Below are 20,921 nucleotides of genomic sequence, written 5' to 3'. Positions count from 1 at the left end.
CAGGGCTTCGATTGACGTTTACAATTTCCTATCATCACAGAGGTACCCAAGCTATACCACCTACTTGGTATGCACTCGAATGCTTTTCTACGATCTTGGTGAAAATTTACAATACGTGAATGAAGTTGTGATGAAGGTCTACCAAATCATCTAAACTTTTAAACCAGCTGCCTTAAGTCGTCCTAAATCTGATTGGAAGTGAAGGACGAAAGAACCAATATCATTTGGATGATTAAGAGACAGTTACGTATTTGAGGGAGGAGAAATGGGGAAACCATTATAGACGCAATTAGCAGACAACATTACTTTTTCTGCGTTAAATTTAACACCTCACTTAAATTGTGCTTCCCTCGTGAGACGGGGATGAAAAATTCATTTATAGTAGACTCCATTTATTTTAATAGGCCACTAAAGGGAATTAAAAATTCCTTTCCTGAAAGTTTGTAAAAAGTACCCTCACCAAAAATACGTATGGACTTTTCTAATTACGGCTTCGGTTATCTATTAAGAGTTAAGATAGGAGTGTGCACGAGTTCGGCGATATTGTGGTTCCCCAAAGACTTGTTTTTGCCAGCCACATCACCCCTGGGGCTAATCCCCATGCTTCCATAAAATTTTGTCAACAGTGTGGCATGTTATCGAGTTACTCGAGCTATGGATGCACATAAAACCTTGAATTTAAGACCATGTTAATGTACTAGATATTGCAGGGGAAATCTTAGATGGCGCGTACCATAGAAGATGCGTCTCTGCATCGAAGTAGGTATACTATTTGGTCTCTTGGAGAAAACCAGTAACGATAGTGCGGAATAGTTACACTAGATCCCACTAAATTTTTTGTAGCAACCATATTTTGTGCAAAATGACAGAGACGTTACAGAGACATTATTGATGGGGTGGGTCAGGGTTACTAAACTTGTTCCCCATTTTATACTCATATTCAAAGAATTATGTGAAATTGGGTTTTCAAATCAATTCTAATTCGCAGAAGGGGTTATGACAATTGTTATCGAGTTAGTGCAATAAATACCCATTACCGCTCAAGAAAGCAATTACCACCAAGTGGAATGCATCTCTAGCCCCAAACATCCGTTTGTTTACATGGAAAATCCAAAGTAGTATCACCACTACCAACAACTGAAAAGAAAATTTCTTCACCAACGAGCGTAAACAAACAAACACCACATCGTTTACCAGTTTTTGCACTGTAACAATAACCGGAGAAGAAAGGGGACTTCCCAATAGGCGGGGAAAATTCACCAATGAATCGTGATTTTGATTGAAGATATCAAATCCGAAAGCTTTGAAAATTTCAAGACCTCAATGAACTCATCGCCCAGCTTTGCAAACATCCCGGCTCATTGAAAAAATACTTGTTCCACTGCGATAACCTCTTGTTACTCGTATGACGAGAAATCTTCAGAAGCGTATAAAAGATAGATTTATGCGTCTGGGAAGTCTGGTTGTAACCAAAGATTAAATATCTGTTTAGAGCCGCTAGATCCACACTTCCGAACGAACTTAGCTTGCGACTAGAACGTGACGCGAATTAAACGTGAATCCGCGAAAACAAGTTTTTAGCGATTGTTAGAAATTATAAGATACTTTGTTGTTGTGAATGCTTGGTTGAGTGAACAGTTACTTCTTTTCCTGCATCTGTATCTGAGCAACATGAAATCATCTGTGATATTGTTTTGCTGTTTAGTGATATGCTCCTTAGGGCAGAGCGGATATTGTCGCGCAAGGAAGCAAACGCGTACTTCGACTGAAGATCCAATCGAGGAGATAAAAAGGGACATTGCTCACCCCCTGGTTGAAGGCTTTTCACCTCGAGGGTTACGCGTCTCAATTCCTGACCATCCAGGAATCGAGCTATTTGCTTTCCATGGAAAGATAAACGCAAGGCTAAGACCTTTGGAGGCTGGAACTATGTCCAAGGATATCTTGAGTTCGAAGAATGGACGATGGTCATTTGAAGATAAATCAGCACAATTGCGAGTAGGGGATGTTGTGAATTATTGGATATTTGTACAAGTCAACGGGGTAGGACATCGTGTTGATAATCTATCGTCAATTATAACAGGTAAGAAGTAGTTAAGATATCACTATTCAACCCACACAATTCTTTGATTTGGGGGGTATGCAGTTTCATAACGCCTTGGGGAGAAAGATCACTAGTTCGCTGATAAGACCTAACAGGAAGGGTAAACATTATAATCGCCTCCATAGTTGCAAAATTTCATGGCTTGGGAAATTATAGTAATTAACAGAATATTGCATATTGTTCGCACTGATCAATTCTCTACTGCCACATATGTCTTCTCCCACGAATAAGGATATGTCTCCTACCAGATATTGTCAAAAAGGAATTTTTATATGCACAGATTACTTTTCTGATGCAGAAATGATGCCGGTTTTTTTCCATTTTAAATCTGGAGAGATGCTACTTCGCCATTCTACTTTCTCTAATCTCTACTGCTTTCTTCTTCTCTGACTAATTATATAATTCTGATAAGGTTTTCCATCTAGACACTTTATTTTTTGCTGCTGAACATCCTGGGATACCCCGTTGCAAGCGATCATATTTGGTAAACTTCCACCAAACCATTAACCCACTTTTTTTGAAAGAGATGGAAATTCAAAGTTCATTCACTAGACGATGTTTAATTTTCTAGAAACGGAAAAACCTTAATAACCCAATGATGCATTTGAAAAATATTTTTTTCTCCGGCAACCAAACCTGATAAGCAAAGTATCTACAAATTTGGCCAAATATTGTGGCAGCTTGGGGTTCCCCTGAACCATTAGAGACTCTTCTTGTGCTTTGAGAGCTTTTATGGTCTTTTTTTCGCTAAATCCTTTGTTCATAGTTGTTATGCATAATTTGCACTTAAAGAATCCACACTTTCAGCAGTTGATGTTGCACATTGACGTAATCTTTTTTTCTGGCACCATCTATGACGTCTACATAAATAAATGTTTTTGAATTATTGAAATTCTGTGTCGCTTATAACCGGTAAGATCATTTTACGATTATTGTAGCAAAAGAAGCATAAATCCATGATTTGAATTAGGAATCGACCGCGGGCCATGAAGTCAACCAACTCTGTTATTTCCGTGTCTCTGAAAAGACTCTAGCCATCCTGGAATAGTTGATTCTATTGTATAGTCATCATCAACGGCGCAACAACCGGTATCCGGTCTAGTCCTGCCTTAATAAGGAACTCCAGACATCCCGGTTTTGCGCCGAGGTCCACCAATTCGATATCCCTAAAAGCTGTCTGGCGTCGTGACCTACGTCATCGCTCCATCTTAGGCAGGATCTGCCTCATCTTCTTTTTCTACCGTAGATAGTGCCCTTGTAGATTTTCCGGGTGGGATCATCCTCATCAATATGGATTAAGTGACCCGCCCACCGTAACCTGTGTGATATCTCTCTTTTTATGTATGAGACAGATAATGCCTCGTTGCCAATCGTCAGGCATTGATTTGCTGTCCCATACCTTGAGCACAAGTTGATGAACCACTTGGTGTAACTGATCGCCTCCATATTTAAGCAATTCGGCTGTAATTCCATTGGCTCCTGGTGACTTATGATTTTTTAGCCGATGAATTGCAGGGACTGTTTCTTCTATACTTGGTAGTGGCAGTATTTGTCCGTCGTCTTCAGTTGACGGGACCTCCAACCCGCCGATGTTCTGGTTGTTCAGTAGCTCATCAAAGTACTCATCTCATCGCTCTAATATGCCCATTCTGTTGGAAATCAGATTTCCCTCTTTGTCTCGGCAGGATGAGCATAAGTGCATAAGTGTATAAGGCTTCATCCTGCTGACTTATTGGTAAAACTTCCGCGCCTGGTGCGGTTGCTCCCTGTACTTTTCTAGTTTACAGACTTTTTGGTTCTCCCAGGCTTCATTTTTCCGTCTGTAAAGTCGCTTCTCCGCTCGACGGAGTTCGTGATAAGTCTCTGCGCGTGCCCGCGTTCTTTGAGAATGCAACATTACTCGGTATGCGGTATTCTTCCGTTCCGTTGCTAGCTTGCATTCATCCTCAAACCAGCCGTTCCGACTCCTTTTGCGGCTGTGGCCAAATATGCTTGTGGCCGTATCCACGATAACGTTCTTCAGGTGATTGTGAAGATCATTTGTTGACGCTACATCTCCAGGTCCTCTGCTGACTGCGGTTATTGCGGCATCCATTTCCCTCTTATAGGTGTCGCGGAGGGTTGTGTTGTGGATGGCTTCAGCGTTCACTCTCACCTGATTGTCAGAGGGGATTCTAGGTGATATTGTTATTTGAGCTCGGAGCACCATGCCAACGAGATAGTGATCCGAGTCTATATTGGCCCCCCTATATGTTCTGACATTCATCAACGCTGAGAGGTGGTGGCGTTCGATCAACACGTGGTCAATTTGGTTGAAAGTGGCCTCTTCTAGAAAGGCCCATGTATGTTTGTGGACCGCTTTCCGCGCAAACCAGGTACTTCCAACAACCATTTCGTGTGACCCTGCTAATTGAATAATACGCAGTCTGTTATCATTTGTTTTTTCGTGTAAGCTATGGGAGCCAACGTATCACCTGAATACGGGCTCCTTCCCTGCTTGGCCGTTAAAATCCCCAAGTATGATTTTGATATCATATCTGGGACAGGCTTCGCGGGTTCGTTCTACTGCCTCGTAGGAGGCATCCTTCTCCGACTCTGCAGTCTCTTCTGTAGGGGCGTGAACGTTTATGAGGCTTATATTTCTAAACTTGCCTCGCAAGCGCAGAGTGCATAGCCGTTTGCTTATGTTTTCAAAGCCGATAACTGCAGGTTTCATTTTTTGGCTGACTAAGAAACCTACTCCGAGCACATGGTTTACTGGATGGCGTTGATCCGTTGTCGTTGCCGGGTCCGTCGTTCTAAAGTCCACCCTGTCCGAGGCTCATGTTGTGGCTTCGTAACAAGTATATATATATATATATATATAAGTATAGTATAACCCGTAATGTATGGACTGTCATTTCACGGCTTGACGTATATATGAATTGATGAAGTCAACAAAAAAGGCCTACTGAAAATAACCGGGCCGAAAACACATCCTCCAGGAGTGTTTCTGTATCCTATGCTTTTAAAAGACCATCCCGGTTCCCATGGTTCTAGGTAATCTCCACTGACGCTTCGAGGCAAGAGAGGCACTGCAGATTGGTCCCTTCCTGACTGGGATAACCTACGGATACCTTAATTCTACAATGGAGGCGTAAGAAATGACACACAGAACTAAGTCGAACTTTATACTTGAGAGAATAGCTTATTCCGCTATTTCTTTGCGTATTGTAATTCCGAAGTAATGGAAGAAACGGTTGCATGGTTTTCCCTGTGGTGTATGTATTTCACTTCTTACATAGGGCTTGAGAACCATAGCGTCATTCACGTATTTTATGTGGAATGCCACCAGGAATTATATGGTAGAGTTCGGAATCTGGAACAGTGGACTTCCCAATATTAAAATTGGTTTACTGTCTATCTGCCTGTCTTTTTTTATAGATGGAGGTGGAAATCCCAGAAGGACACTGCCGCACGAGGTTGCAGCAGTGTGTGCTATTTTCACCTACTAAAACCACCCCCATTTTCTTCTCCTTCCTTCCCCACGGAACCGCCGCAAAGCATTACTTCGCGGTGAGGACTGCGCTTTAAGCGACCAAACCTTTCTTTCTTTGCGCTCTCCTTGCGTGCTCCGCTTTTCCAATTTTCGCTTGTATTCTTTTGATGGTGTCTGGATAGTTGAGTGGTTAGAGTGCAAGGCTATCATACGCAAGGTTGCAGTTCTGTAATTCTGTAGTGCACCGGTACGGTCTTGAATGAAGTGCTCTAACACACTTCAAGGCCCTGATCCAATATTGATCGTTGCGTCAATGAATATTATTTCCGAGTTATCACAATCTTGGCAGATGTCGGATTTTACCTAATACTAGCACTAAGTGTCAAGTATTTAGGCTCGGACGATCCTACCTATTTTAAAACTAAAGAGGCGCTGGTGGTGGTGGCCGGTGGTAGGTCAATGGGAGAACCAGTCGAGAACTCCCCGCAATATCGAGCACGTATGCAGAATGGTGTACTTCTGCATAGTTTGAACCAGACTGTGTGAGAATCCCAAGACATTAAGGGAAGTCGCGAGTGATTTAGGTACAATACCTGTAGCTGACAATATTATGGGAACTACAACCATCCGTCCGAGACACCAAATTTCTTTGATTTCCCGAGCCAATGGCTCATAGTTCACCTTCTTTTCGACGTATTTTTGTCCGATGTTGCTATTATGGGGGATAGCAACAACAATAATATATGCGGAGTGACCCGTCTTGTCAACTTACAGCCCGTCATGCTTGCTGTGCGGTATGTGGCGATCAGTTAGAATTTGCCGGTCCCAATAAGCAGAACTATCAAGCACTGCTTGCGGCTCATCACGTTCCCGTGATCAACCCATGCTTGTATACAAGGTTTTGATGGATCACTTTATATACAGCATTATGATTGGTGATGTATTACACTGGTGCCACAACAGTGCAGCCAGAAATGAGATGGTCTAACGTCTCTAACGCCGAACCACACATTCTGCACTAGTCGTTCTCCAGCCGCTCTTTCATGATGAGCTTTTTATAAGCTCGGGTGGCGAACACGCCATCCTGAATGGCACCCATGAACCCCTCCGTCTCATCAAAGAGCTCACCACCACACAGCCATTTGTTCGACAAATGCAAATCGATAAATGACTGCCAAAGACAATTCACGTGTTTACCGTGTATTGCCATCGACTTTCATTCATCGACCCGTTCTTGGTCCGACTTCACCTCGACTTCAAAGATCCATCCTTCAATTTAAGTAGAGTCAGTCCACAGTCTGCCTTCCAGACAGCCGCATGCAAAGGGCTCGCCTGCTTTTTGCTGTAAAAATAAGCGCGCAGCGAATCGACTCGGCAATGATGTTGTACCGTCACTTAAACCACGCCCTTACTTTTGATGTCACGAGGCAGGGTCATCCGCTTCACGCGCGTAATTTGGATGATGCAATTTGGACATCGTTGTCCATATTCACCGCTGGACGTTTCCCAGATCGGTCTTCGTCCACGGCAATATTCCGAATACATTCCACGCGCTTATTTTATTCTTCCTCGAGAGATGCGATTTCAGTACCAGCTTTACACGTCGCAGGAATTCGGACAGCAGTGCATCCCTCAGTTCACCAACTGGAGAATCGGTTCCTTGCAGAATTCCTAGGTACTTGTAGAAAACCGTCTCGGTCATAGCTTCAATGTGAAGGTCACTAATGCTATGTACAGCATGCGGCTCGTGATGACCTTTGCGGATGGCTTGGATTCGACACGTGTCTAATCCAAAATCCAGCCGATTATCACGACTCACTGACTCAACGAATCCCCTTCGAAGATACCCCGCCGTATACGAATGGGCTCTGAGGTATTAGCACCTTCAGATGTACGCACTGATAAGGTGGTATGCCACCCTTCCATGACTGTCGCCAAAAACTTTATTAGTTTCGGATCAATGCGATACGATATAGGACATCGATTAGCCAGATATGCGGAACACTATCGAAAGCCTTGGCATAATTGATATAGCAACTAAAGAGTTTTCTTTGGACTCTGGTTACTTGTCCTACAACTACCGAGTCGATAATGAGTTGCTCTTTGCAACCCCTTGACCCAACCCGACAGCCCTTCTGCTCGTCGGACAGGATGTTGTTGGTTTCGAGGTGCACATTGACCCTTCCACTAATATTGGACGTTATGAATTTGTAGAGGGTTGGTAAGCAAGTAATCGGTCTTGTGTCTGCGGGGTCCTGGGCCGTGTCCTTCTTAGGGATAAGGTAGGTAATCCCCGCAGTGAGGAAGGGTGGAAATTCCTCCGGCCGATTAATGGCCTGATTTATGCTGTATGCCAACCGACTGTGTACGCTGATAAATTTCTTATACCAAAAATTCTGCGCCCGATCCAGATCAGGGTCCCTCCCCCCTCCCAATTCTTCGAGCTGTTTATGGCTCGTCAAAGTTTCCTTTCGGTAACATCTGCAAAATTCATCCCAGGCGTATTTGCATGGCAGGTGCCTTCGGCGGTGATCCACTCAACATGCTCAGCATGCTGGGCGGGTTACCCCCGAAGGTCTACCGCAGTATTCTTTCGTTCCCGTCACCGAAAACTGCACTGTCTGGTTGCTGTCGGGATTCGTTGAGAGATCTGAAAAGGTTCCGCTAGTTTCTCGCATATGTTGCATTCTGGACACGTCTAGAGTGACTTTCGCCATACCGTCGTAACCGACTGAATATGACAGAAAGTTTCTGCTTCAATGTGTCCAGAATTTCAACTACGGATGTCTCACTGGGGATGGCATTTCACACTTGCGTGCGTCCAACACACAAGTTGCTCGCTCCGCCGCAAGACTCCACCCCAGCTGAAACTCAGGGGGTTTCAGCAAGGAACCAGATGGACGGCCCCGGCAATCCGGCTGATGCAAGTCAAAGCGGACGTGTCGCGCCTCTCGTCCTGGTCGCGTTAACTTCCTGTACGAAGGGTTTTAATCGAGCCAAGGAGACCCTCTTGGCCGCGCCTCCAACGTTGAGGTTAAAATAATATCGGTTTCGCTCGAGGACTTCGAAGAGTGCTCATAAGGTGGTTGCAGCGACTTTCGAGCAGCGTCCGTCTTAATTAGGACGTGCGTATAGGATTCGAGATCCCTGTGCATGTCACTCGTCGTCTTGGGCCATTATAGCGGCCTTCAGCGTACTGTGCCATCTTTCGAGCATCCCATTGGATTGTGATTGGTACGCGGTTGCCCGATGGCGTTTAAAGCCGAGGTATTTACCCAACTCTGAGAAAAGAGTCGGGGATTGTAATTGACGGCACACGAAAGCGTGGAATCCATTCTCGGCAGAAGGTCTCTGCACAAGATTGTGTAGTATTGTCTTTCAGAGGTATCGGCTCAGGCCAGCGAGTGAACCTATCGATGACTGTCAGGTAATATCTGAAATCGTGCGAGTCTCGCAAAAGGCCAATGATGTCGAGGTAGATTATTTGGAAACGATGGGTAGACCGAGGGAGCACTCTTACCTCTTTCCTCACATGCTTTGTAGTTTTGCACTTCTGTCATGCGATGCACTGTCTGGCCTTAATTATTGGGCCTTGTCCATGGACGGTTAGAAATTCTTCAGAGTTACTAACCGATTCGTTGTCCGAATGCCTGGGTGCGCCAGATCGTGAACGGCGTGAAATACTTCCTTTCGGAGATTGACCTTCTCTGAGGTCTCGCAGTAAATACTGGATGTTGAGCCGAAGATAGGAAACTCTCTAAATGTGTATTTGGAGGTCAGAAGAACTGCGCCGTCCTTCTGCGCCTCTTGACCTCTGCAGCACGTCTGTAGTGGCCGCAAGGTCTCCATTCGCCATTGGATTTAGGGACCATCTGAATTGGTGACGACCAACAACTGTCTGAAGGTCTACAAATACCCTGCTTGAGGAGGTTTTCGAACTATTTCCACGCAACTGCGAATTTCTGCGGTGCTAATGGACGCACCTTAAAAAAGATAGGGGAGTGTGAACAACATGTTAATAGGCTCAGAGAGACTACACTCGGGAGTGATGCGCGGTATTTTTGAAGAAGTGCGCCAATACGTCCAGCGGAAACGTCTTCAAAAACAATGGAAAGAGTGCTGGGTGAGCAGGACGAGATTTTTCTTGATGACCTATAATAGATCTACTAACAAATCATAGTGACACAGGAAATCTGCGCCTAAGATGGATATACTGATATCCGCGATTATGAAGCGCTAAGAAAACGCTCGTCGAAGTCCTAAACTCAAGTCTACCTGCCTGTAGCCATACGTGCGGATTGATGAAGAATTTGCTGCCGCGAGTTTCAAAGATTGTGGTATCAAATTGATATGCCGGGAAACAGAGAGAAGAGACTTCAGCGAGTGTATCGACCGGGTAGTTACGCTGGTTCAAGGGGTCGCGGATTGTGAGGCGATGGTGTGCTTTATTTCGGGTGGCAAGTCTGATTTTTAGGTGGGAAATTGCAGGGGCTAGTACATTTTCTAGTCTTTCCAGTGAACCAACGATGGTACCAGTATGTGCCGATATTTGCCGAAGGTCACCTACGAACCAACTAACCGATCGCCCATTTCGAGAGGTGGATCTAATCCTACTCCATGAACGCAAAGCACCGACGGCCTCTGCCAACTCAGAAACGGTTGCTATTAATGCTGCCACTATTTGCTACAGCTGAGCCACCTGGCTTGAGTTGTTGCCAGACACCACACCAACCATGGGTCACACATGGACCTTATGAACATTGTCCGCGATGACGGCTAACGTATCCCGCACACGTCAGGATAGCCTGCATGCTCTCCGGAAGTCTCTGCAGCCACAAAGACTGTAGCAGCTTGGTGCGCCACATTGTCCCTACCCACCTGCTTCATTTTACGCAGCAGTTGGCTTGGCGCACGGTCACCTTGCGTTAGCTCTGTCAGTAAGCGGTTAAATTTGGCCGTCTCACTCAGAGAAAGAGAGAGAGCAGAGGAGAAGAAAACGTTGTGGGTGGTTTCTCTTGACATTATTTTGTGTTGCTGGCTTATAGTTGATACTGATTTTGGGTAGACTCGTACTTTTATGGGGATCGATTCTGGGTTGTACAAAAAAGAAAACGAAACTTGGCTGTATCACAGCCGACTTATGTTACGATAAGTGACACCAAATCGCACGGCGATCAACTTACACCCAAATAAAAGAGTGCGGGACAAATATTTCAAACAAAACAAATATTGCAAACGTCGGCCCATGAACCGAAACCCAACGGAAATGGAAACGATGCATCACGGTCATGAGTTAAATGGCAAAGAAAAAACCAAAGGTACTAATTCATCTAGAGGCAATTGTTATCTCTCGCAAGAGAAATTTGTCATTTTGGGAGAGGTTCTAAGTAAAACCGTGAAGAGGCGCCTATAGAATTATGATCAGATGATTCAGACTCCACAGATCATGTCCTTACTCTCATGCAGGATAGCCGAAAACAAAGCCTCAAGCCTTTAAAATATCAAATAGGGGTCTTAAGCGGGCCGCGAAATCCAGACCTGACGTGTTCGATAAATTGTTCGAAACGTGCCCGTCCGAGAGGATATTTCTTACAACATGGAAGCGGCAGAAGTAACGGGGAATCTATAATAGATTGCTCCTGCAGTTCTTTTAGATCGATAGTATGGTTTCCGTAAAGCTACATCAATAATTGAGGCCATCAAATTGGTCACCAGTTTGGCTGAAAATTGCATTCATGGAAAGGATAATACCAGAAAATTTTGTGTGGTTATGACCCCGGAAGTGAGGAATGCATTCATTTCGGCGAATTGAAACCTCCTATGGAAGTCACTGGCGACGATTGGTGGTCCTAACTATCTCGCTGCTGTTGTCGATAGTTACCTTCAAAAACAGAGGAGCCTATAGTAGTGCGTTACGTCGACCACATACACTAACTGCAGTAGTAAAGTATCTCAAAGATGCCAGGTTACAATTTGATCACTTAAAAAACAGTCACTGGACATAAAAGTTAATCCCGATCACTGGAAATTGGCTGGAAGGAAAGTATGGGCAGTTATAATCTAACCCAGTTTTTTACAGGCCATGGAGGATGCTGTCAATGCCTTTACAAGTTTAAATTGGATACCTCACTTAATTGTCCCAATTGGGATGAGGTCCCCGGGGACCCAGCACACGATATCTTCTAAAGTTCGAGATTTATAGAAAAAAGGGAAGCCAGGCGCATATTCCAGAGTGGAATATACTTTTCCAGCTACAAGCAATATATGACTGTGTTGACAGCAAAATTCTCAACTCTTTTGTGAGTGCTGCGGTGGCACCAACTGCTTTTTAGTAAGCATACTGTACTTGCCTACTAAGGCTTAGCTTATTCATTTCCAAAATATTTAGTAGCCAGTTTACAGTTTATCATATGTCTACCGGCTTCAACAACGCATTAATTACTTCTCCTTTTAACCACTCCTCGAATGTATTAGTGAATAGGTTTCTTGTCTTTTTTTTTGAGTAGAGTAGGAGAATGCTTTTACGCACAGATTGTTGGACTCCCGCAACAGTACGTTGTCGGACCACCAATTAAACACCTCCCTGTCATCAGAGAACTAGCTTAGAATCGTTCGACATATTAATTCCGGCTAACACTCCCATCCTTCCGGTTTTGGGAGCCTTCAAATCAGGGCGGAGGGGAGGAAGGGAGTTGTTAGTTCAACGGTCCCTCCACTGGTCGAATTCAATCTAATTCGCAATAAGAAGAGCCCGGACATAATGCACAATCCAGCGCTCCAGCTGGCAGCACTCTGCAGCATCTCTCTAATAATGTGTTCTAGAGAGAACTCCCCTGTGTCTACATAAATCTGCTGACGAAAGCCGTCCCGCCTTTCACAAGAGGAAAAGGTGTGTTCTGCGTCGTCCGCCACTCCATTCCAGAACACACAATCAGGGGATCGCGCCTTCCCAATCATGTGCAGGTCAGACTGAAAACCTCAATGCACGCTTAGAAGACTCCAGCTGCAGCTCTGTCCGCTGCTGCTTCGTCGTCTGCGTAACCGACCAGGCGCGACTCTTCTGGCATATCAAGACTCGGCAGACTATCGTAGATAGCATTTCAGAAGTTCGGCTCTAGGATGGCTCCCTGCGCTACTTTCGACGTGATTTTCATCCTCCTTTGGCCCTTTAGCGCTTCATAGAGCAAGGAGTGGTCTTTCAGATAATCTTTCAATATCCGAAAGAGATAGCTTGGCACGTGGAATGAGCTTTCAGTGTCCAACTTACGGAATTGAAGACATTTCTGATATCAACCGTTATGAAGAACACTAACCGTCGAGATCGGCGGCTGCGTGTCTCGGCTCGATGAATCGCAGCCACGGCCTCCATAACAGCATCTCCCTGTTCTAAACCCTATCTGCTTTTGGGATAAATCCTCGGCAGTGCGGATCGCTTAAACGATTCTACTCCTGATGACCCTTTCGAGGACTTTCCCAGCCGTGTTAAGCATACACAGCAGTCGGTATGCAGACCGCAGCTCCGAGGAGGCAAGCAAGCGTTGAATGCCCCAAGCAGCAAGTCTGGCCGTTGGCGGAACACCCGTTTGTAAATTTGGCACCTTCTTGTTTTTCATGGTGAGAACCGCTTCTTCGAGGTCTCTCATTGTGAAAAAGGGGCAATCCTCGATGCTCTCCGCGCTATTGACATCAATCTGTACAGGATGTCTGGGGAGTAATGCCTGTACAATGCGGTCCATTTTGTCAGCACTTAGTATGCACGGCTTCCGCAGTTCCCGATATTCTGGATGACACACTAAATAAGAGATGCCTTTTTGAGCGAGTTCTCTGAGAGTTACGGGGAGAAGAGAAATTCTTTAAATAGCAAACTATATATGTCACCTCCTGACACTTTTGTGGAAAATAGGGCATTCATCATAGGGGTAGTCCGGATAGCTGAGTGGTTAGAGCACAAGGCTGTCGTACGGAAGGTCGCGGTTCAAATCTCGCTGGCGGCAGTGGGATTTGTATCGTGATTTGACGTCGGATACCAGTCGACTCAGCTGTGAATGAGTACCTGAGTCAAATCAGGGTAATAATCTCGGGCGAGCGCAATGCTGACCACAGTGCCTCCTACAGTCTACTGTAGTGTACCGTTACGGTCTTGAATGAAGTGCTCTAACACACTTCAAGGCCCTGATCCAATATGGATTGTTGTGCCAACGATTATTATTATCTTTTTATGCTGTTATTTTGTCCCTATTCCACTTTCAATGGGACTATATTTCCGTTGATAGGCCTACAACAGTGAAATGAGCATAAAGATAAATACTGACCTCCGTGATTAACGGGGATTCGACTGCAGGAGAACGAGGTCGGGAAGTTAAACCAACGCGGAGAACCTGATGTTCTAAACAACTGTATACCAATTGGAATTACTGGCCCTCATATAGCTTTGATTTCGACCCATGCCGTAATCTGATCAATAGAGATTTGGCTATTTAGACTTAAGTGAGTCCCAAGTTCCTACATTTTTCTGAAATTTATCGAGGCATTCAGGCGATCTGTTCAGATGTTGTCTTGAAATTCTACTAAACTTCCCTTGAATTCTCCAGTTGTATGGTTCACTATTATAATTCAAACTATTTTTAATATTATCGTTGTTACCGGAATAGAAATTAACGCATATTCATATCTATCCTTACAGAACTCCCTCAAGCAGACAGGAAGGATGACAATTTCCCTTCAGTTTCTAATGTCCATCCACTAGCGCAGCCAGCATTGTATAATGAACCTGAAGCAGAAATAGCCGCAGGACCAGTCAGGAATTGTCCAACCCCAGCAGTAACCACTACAACGACCACCACAACTCCTGCTCCCCCCATCTGCGAACAATGTGTCTGCACCGAAGATCAAATGGAGTTCTTAAATGCCCAATTAAATTTCACTAAAACACAATTAAGTGCTGCAAACACCAAGCTCGGCCCTATTCAGAGGGAACTAAGTAGTCTCAAGGAGTTTGTGTCCGAAATGATGGAGGATATGAACCTCGGAACCAAGTTATTACTTGTGGGACAACAACCACCGCAAGGAAATGCATTGGAAGCTGTTCGAAATTTGATTACCGATAAATTGGAGTTGTTCGACTTAGAGGAGAAAATCTATAATGCACAGAAAACAGACACCGGGATTGCCTTTGAGATGACAACGCCAATTGATAAGAAAAGGATACTCGTGAGAGCAAACAAAAAACTGCAGTCTAGTAACTATAGAATTGTTGATCCACAAAGTCGTGATACGATAGTTAACGGAGCTTATATGTTGGATGAAAGAGTAGGACTGAATTGATAATTAGAAATTGGACACTCAATCTAATTTAGAATTAGTTTAGTAGACTCAGCTCTAAGTATTAAGTGCTAGATTTAGATACATATTATGATAGAATAAAGGATACTGAAACTTCTCTCAATCAGTTCATTTTTGATGGTCTTTCATAAGTTATGAGAGTCATCAGGATTCTTCGGATTATAACTAAGTTCTCCGGGTTCATGCTCCTACCCAAGGCTTGGTTTAGGTCCGTCTTCTCCATTGTGAACCTTGGGCAGTGAAACGTCACATGTACTGCATCCTCCGGTATGCCACCACATCTATTACAATTCAGAGAATCACCCAGCCCAAAGCGATGCAAATATTGCCTGTAGCAGTCACCATGTTTCCGCTCAAGCCACACCCTAATGTTGGGGATGAGCCTGTACGTCCACCGACCCTTCATAGACTCGTCCTATCTACGATGCAAGAGATCATACGGCTCTGACCTTGTCACATTCGTACGCTCCGTGTACCCCTCCATACATTTTGCATGGTACAGCACTCTCATCTTCTTTGCCATGTCGATAGCCAAGGGCAGCCCGGCTCCTTCTAGCCAGGACTTTAAAGCTTTCGCTGTTTTCGTCGCGTAGACCTCCACATCTCTTAGATATTTTGCTATAACAACCACAGATAGGACAACTGCAAAATCGACAATCGTAGTCCCCTCAGGGACGGGAAGAGCAGGCGCCACATTATGCATGATATTCCACAACAGGGGACCCAGTACCGATCCCTATGGTACCCCAGCTAGGACAACGTACTCTTTGGGGCCATCATCTGTACGGTACCAGAGAGTCTTATCTATGAGGTAATTTTCACCAAATTCGTTAAATCCCTGGAGACACTTATGTCAGCCAACGCCCCTTTAATTCTGTTCCAATTGGGCGAGTTGACTGAGTTTTTGACATCCACCGCCAGCACAGCACAGTAGCCACCAAAAATCAATGCCCCTTTTGCCAGGTTCACTATCATGCTTATTGCATCCACCATAGAGCGGGCACGCCGGAAATAAAAACTGAAGCTCCGACAAGTTATTGCTGTTTTTGACGATGAGTACAAGTCTGTTGTAGGAGACTATCCCCATTGTATCCAATGGACAGATAAGATTATATGATGGTGGGCTCTAGGTGGCTTTTTAGGTTTGGAAAGCAACACCAACTTTTCGCTCTTTCACTGGCCAGGGAATATTCCTTCTTTTAGGCAATCTCCGAAAGTGTTGATAAAAAGGTCGGGCCTAGTATTCACTGCCAGTTTTAAAGCTCGTTTGTGGATGTCATCCAAACCTGGGGCTTTGTTGACACCGAGCCTATCACATATTTCCCGCAGCTCCTCCGCGGTTACAGGAGGTATTATGCCCTCATTTAGCTGGACAACTGTTGGCCTTACCCCATTTTTGTAGTGAGGGAACAGAGTGGTAATCTGTTTTAGGAGCCACGAACAGGTCACCTGCGGTGGTCTTCACAGCTGTTTCATTACTACCCACCGAAGGCCACGCGCTAATGGTTTATATCTACATGGTCGCATGTCTTCATCCAGATCGAGGAGGCGGGGCGAGATCTTGGGCTGCACATCAATGAAGGCAAGATAAAATATATGCTGGCAACGTCAGCACCGAAAACCAATCAACCAACAACATCAAACCGTACTGGTCAAATAATTTCTCCTATCTAGGGTCGAAAATTACAACCGATAACAGGTACGACGATGAAATCCGCGTACGGTTGCTGGCAGCCAACAGAGCCTATAAAAACTGTTCCGCTCGAGATGTCTCACCTAGGGTCAAAGCTCGTACTGTACAAGACAATGATCTTGCCAGTCATCATATATTCCTCAGAGACTTGGGTTCTTAGCAAGAAAAATTGCGAACTCTTGGCCGCGTTTGAGAGAAGAATCCTCCGAAAAATGTTTGGCCCTCTACATGAGGATGGACACCTCCGTAGCCTACATAACGATGAAATCTATGAGAGATACCACGGCCACCAGTTTGTGGATAAAATCCGGCTCAATACGTGGCGGTGGACGGGTCACTTAATCCGTATGGATGAGGATGATCCAGCCCGGAAATTCTATAAGGATAATATCGATGGTAGAAAAATAAAATGAGGCAGATCCTGCCTGAAATGGAGCATTGGCGTAGGTCAGGATGCCAGACAGCTTTTAGGGATATCGAATTGGTGGACCTCGGCGCAAAACCGGGATGTCTGGATTTCCTTATTAAGCCAGGCCTAGACCGGATTCCGGTTGTTCCGCCGTTGATGATGATGATGATGGTCACATGCTTGAAACAACTCTTTTTACTCCTCCGAATTGCTTCCTTTAAGTCGCGATGTACTTGCTTCTGGTAGAGCCTCCTTGCTCGGGAACGTTTGGATTTCACTGTTTCACCAGTAGTCGGATTGCGTACTGGGGAACAATCGCCTTCTGGGCATAGTTGCATCACATGCTTCCGTCGCCCATCGGATGATTTGGGTGGCCTTTTCATTAGTTGTACCATTCAAGGTTATGTCGAACTTGAGTGCCGCGTGAAACGTGTCCCCTTTAAAAGCTTCCACCGTCCCGCCGAACAAACCACTTGGCATTCTGGGAAAACACTTTTTCGAGCTCAATTTGTCTTGATTTTCATGCAGATCATGATCGTTGCTGTGAGTATAGTCCTCACTGACATGCTAAGCAACTCTACCGGCTAATGCGGCACTCACGTATGTTAAGTTCGCTGTCCCATTCAAGAGCCCACACACTAAAATCGCCTGTTATTATGGTCGGCCAGAGTTCCCGTGCATACAAAAAAGAGCGTTCAACATTGGCGCATATTCGGCAAGTGTAGGGCTAGGTGGAACATAGCAACTATAGATATTCACTCCGTTCACCTTCGCTCTGATGAAGCTCCATGATTTCTACGAAGGCTTGTTTTTTTGATTCAAATGCCACCACACCAATGTTTTTCTCGTGGTTGGTTTACGAGAGTAGGTACTGTGCCGCCTGATAGTGATTAAGGTTGATTTTTATTAATCTAATCTCCGATTTGCGTTAAGGGCTCTTCTATATTCTGGGCACCTGCTGCCTGCAACGTGTCCACTGGTAGGTTGATGATGGTGGTTAGGGTTCCCTCCTAGGCTATCGTCAGTGTTCTCACCGCTGGCTCCTGTAGTCCAACAAGATCGAGCTGCTTTCCAAAGCTTTGCGAATCTCCTCCTGTGCGATGATTTCATCTATATCTTTCCAGATTATAGTGATTTCGGGCCTCTTAGCCCTTATGTCGACTTCCTGTCGTAACGACTTTCCGATTTACCTTTTGAGCTCCAAAACAAAATCTCCATTCTGAGACCGCTTAATGCAGTTGACATTGTCTCCCAAGTTGGTGAGTTCGGGGTGTGCCTTCACTATTCTGAGAATGCCAGTATATGATTCTTCAACTCGTTTGGAAATGATAACCAACTCCGGTCTTTTCTTTCTCCTATCGTTTCTTTTCCGCAATTCCACTCTTCTCTAGGCTTCCGCGTCCGTTTTTGAAGGTCCGGTTCCTTTTCATGAGGTCGCCGCTGCAACAGTTTCGTTGGTAGCTTTAGTCGTAGTCTTCATGTGCTTCGTCTTTTTGGGAGTTGAGTCCTTTTTGCTTTACTTGATTTGCTGGCCTGTTGAGTCGTTCAGCTTTTCGCGTAGCCTCTTTTCCGGTTTCTCCCCTTTCGAATTTTGAACAGGCGTTACCTGAGTCGCCTGGTTCACTTTTCCATTCGACGGCTTACCCCCTCTTTCGTCCTGGCCCTTGGGCTGTACGCAAAATGGATGCCTTTTATTATGGCCCTTATATTCTGGTGAATGTTCTTGCGCCCCTTTACGACTTCACACAGCTCCATGATCTTTCTACCCAGGGCAATAAAGGCAGCTCCTGACTGATCGTTGCCTCAAATATCACTCGGATGATTCGGCGCCAAGGATTCTTGCTCATCGAAGACTTCCGCTATATATTTCTCACTGGAATCTATAGGTGTGGAAGGTTATCCGCGAAGAATCGAGCTTCTTCTGAACGGGTCGGTCGATTGAGCCAAGGTTCCTATTACTGAAGCACTGCGCTTGTTGGATATCGACGGCCGGAAAACCGCTAGCCCACTCCCAAAAACTGCCGGTACTGGATTTCCGAAACCCTGCATCGTCACTTTATTCTCCTTCTGTTCCTCCATGTTTGGTATCCTGGGTATTCTTGTATCCATTCGCCGAGAATACTGTTATCCGCACGAAGGGACGCGCCTGATGGGTAACTTCACACTGGCAAATTCATATATCTAGGGACGAATATTGTCTGTGGCTTTACTCTGTAGTACTTCGAGTTCAATCTTTTAAAATGAATCTAAAGAGGTGGACAGAAAGTGTGTTATCCTTCTTCAGGGCGAACAGCAAAGACAAGAATCTTTCAATTATTGGTTTATGGCTAAATTTGGCTAAATAGACCCAAATCTCTTCCGTCATGATTAATGCAACAATGTCATCACTTATTGTATTCAAATATCTAATTCGATTGCACAATTTTTGCATATCGCTATTTTTTATAGCGGCACTGTCTCAATAAATCTGATCACTGATATTGATCTTCCTCAATTCAAACTATGAATTCGACTTTGCCCATAAAACTTAATCAATCGACTAGAACTGAGAAGGTGAACCACCAAGTCAACTGTACTCGATAACCGGTCACCTATTGTTGTTCTTAACTCACCATTAACCCGACCTCCCTGCACGCCCATAATGCCAACACATTTAGCATAACGACAATTGTAAAAGCATTTAAATATAAAGTTTAGGATTAATGGATTTAAGGTGATGGTAAATTGGATAATAGAATTTTTTTTTTTAAATTTAAATTATTAATATAAAAGAAGATAAGAAAACGGAAACTGGGTGTTCCAATTATGAAACGTTTTGTGTATTTCTCATGTTAGGGACTTTACTTACTTATGTAGTTAAAAATTTAATTGTGCATCGATTGAGCGTCTATAACTTTGATAGTTATACTAGGATATTCGAATCTCTTTGCAATAGTAATGACTCCATTTTATAATTGATTGCAAATAGCACGAAAAGTGAAAATAATTTTATATTTGGTCACCCATCTAAGTGTCAACTATTCATAGCGACGCTTAACCTTGCTGACCACTTGTAATAATCGTTGGCGCAACAATCCAATTGGATCAGGGCCTTAAAGTGTGTTAGAGCACTACCGGATTATAGTACCGTATAGGAGGTGTGTGTGTCAGCATTGTGCTCGCTATGTAGAATATTACTTAATATTACTAGAGCCGAGCTCTACGTGCAATCATTCATGGCTACTCACAATACGTTACTTACTTTTTTCATAAACAAGGCCACCCAAAGTAAATGATCCTATTGAAGGAACATAGAATAACTTTTACAAATGGAGTTGAATGTCAGTTCATTTATGACATTTGTAAAGTAAACGTAACTAGAATATACTCCTTATGAATGCCGAATTTCGTCGTAGTTTTCCTGGTCGACCAACGCCCTCTGCGCAAATTTTCCGACGTTTTTGTTTTGAGAATTTCTCTGTCATCGAGGAATAGCCATTGGGATTACTTTGCAGGTGCAATCCTTTCATTCTACTTTTGAAACATCGCAGCTCAAGCTCTCACCCGTTAACATCAATTGATCGTTTAGCGTTTCAAGGAAGTGTAATGATTTGATAGATCGGCCAATGGTTAAAAACCTCCTAGTATGTGAAAGTCGAACAAGAGATTCTAAAAATTTAAAAAGCTGGCGCCCTTTGTATTGCTTTATATGGATTAAATGATGATCAAAGTAGGTTGGCATAGATCAAGAACTATCCCAAAAGCCTGAAAAGTTCGGAAGAGACTGAAGTGTTTCGTCGACACACGCTTACAGCCCTCTGTTCTAGCTAGGCTTTCGGACACTACAGTCTCTCATGTCACATTTTCCGAAAATTGACACTGATATGCAAAGCCAAGAAAGGGAAACTAAAATGTC

General features: G+C 44.3%; 1 protein-coding gene across 1 annotated transcript; it reads left to right on the top strand.

Annotated features, from left to right (window-relative positions):
* Positions 1-1,408: 1,408 nt before the first annotated feature.
* Positions 1,409-15,021, top strand: LOC119646336 (beta-1,3-glucan-binding protein-like). The gene is made up of 2 exons (XM_038046761.1): positions 1,409-2,083; positions 14,266-15,021. Exons 1-2 carry the CDS (start codon positions 1,672-1,674, stop codon positions 14,904-14,906), a joined length of 1,053 nt encoding a protein of 350 aa, XP_037902689.1. The 5' UTR covers positions 1,409-1,671; the 3' UTR covers positions 14,907-15,021.
* The last annotated feature ends 5,900 nt before the right edge of the window (positions 15,022-20,921 follow it).

The sequence above is a fragment of the Hermetia illucens genome, chromosome 1 (genome assembly GCF_905115235.1).
Source record: "Hermetia illucens chromosome 1, iHerIll2.2.curated.20191125, whole genome shotgun sequence".
Classification (NCBI taxonomy): Eukaryota; Metazoa; Arthropoda; class Insecta; order Diptera; family Stratiomyidae; genus Hermetia; species Hermetia illucens.
The sequence above is the reverse complement of the archived record's forward strand: the minus strand, read 5'-3'. Positions and strand labels throughout refer to the sequence as shown.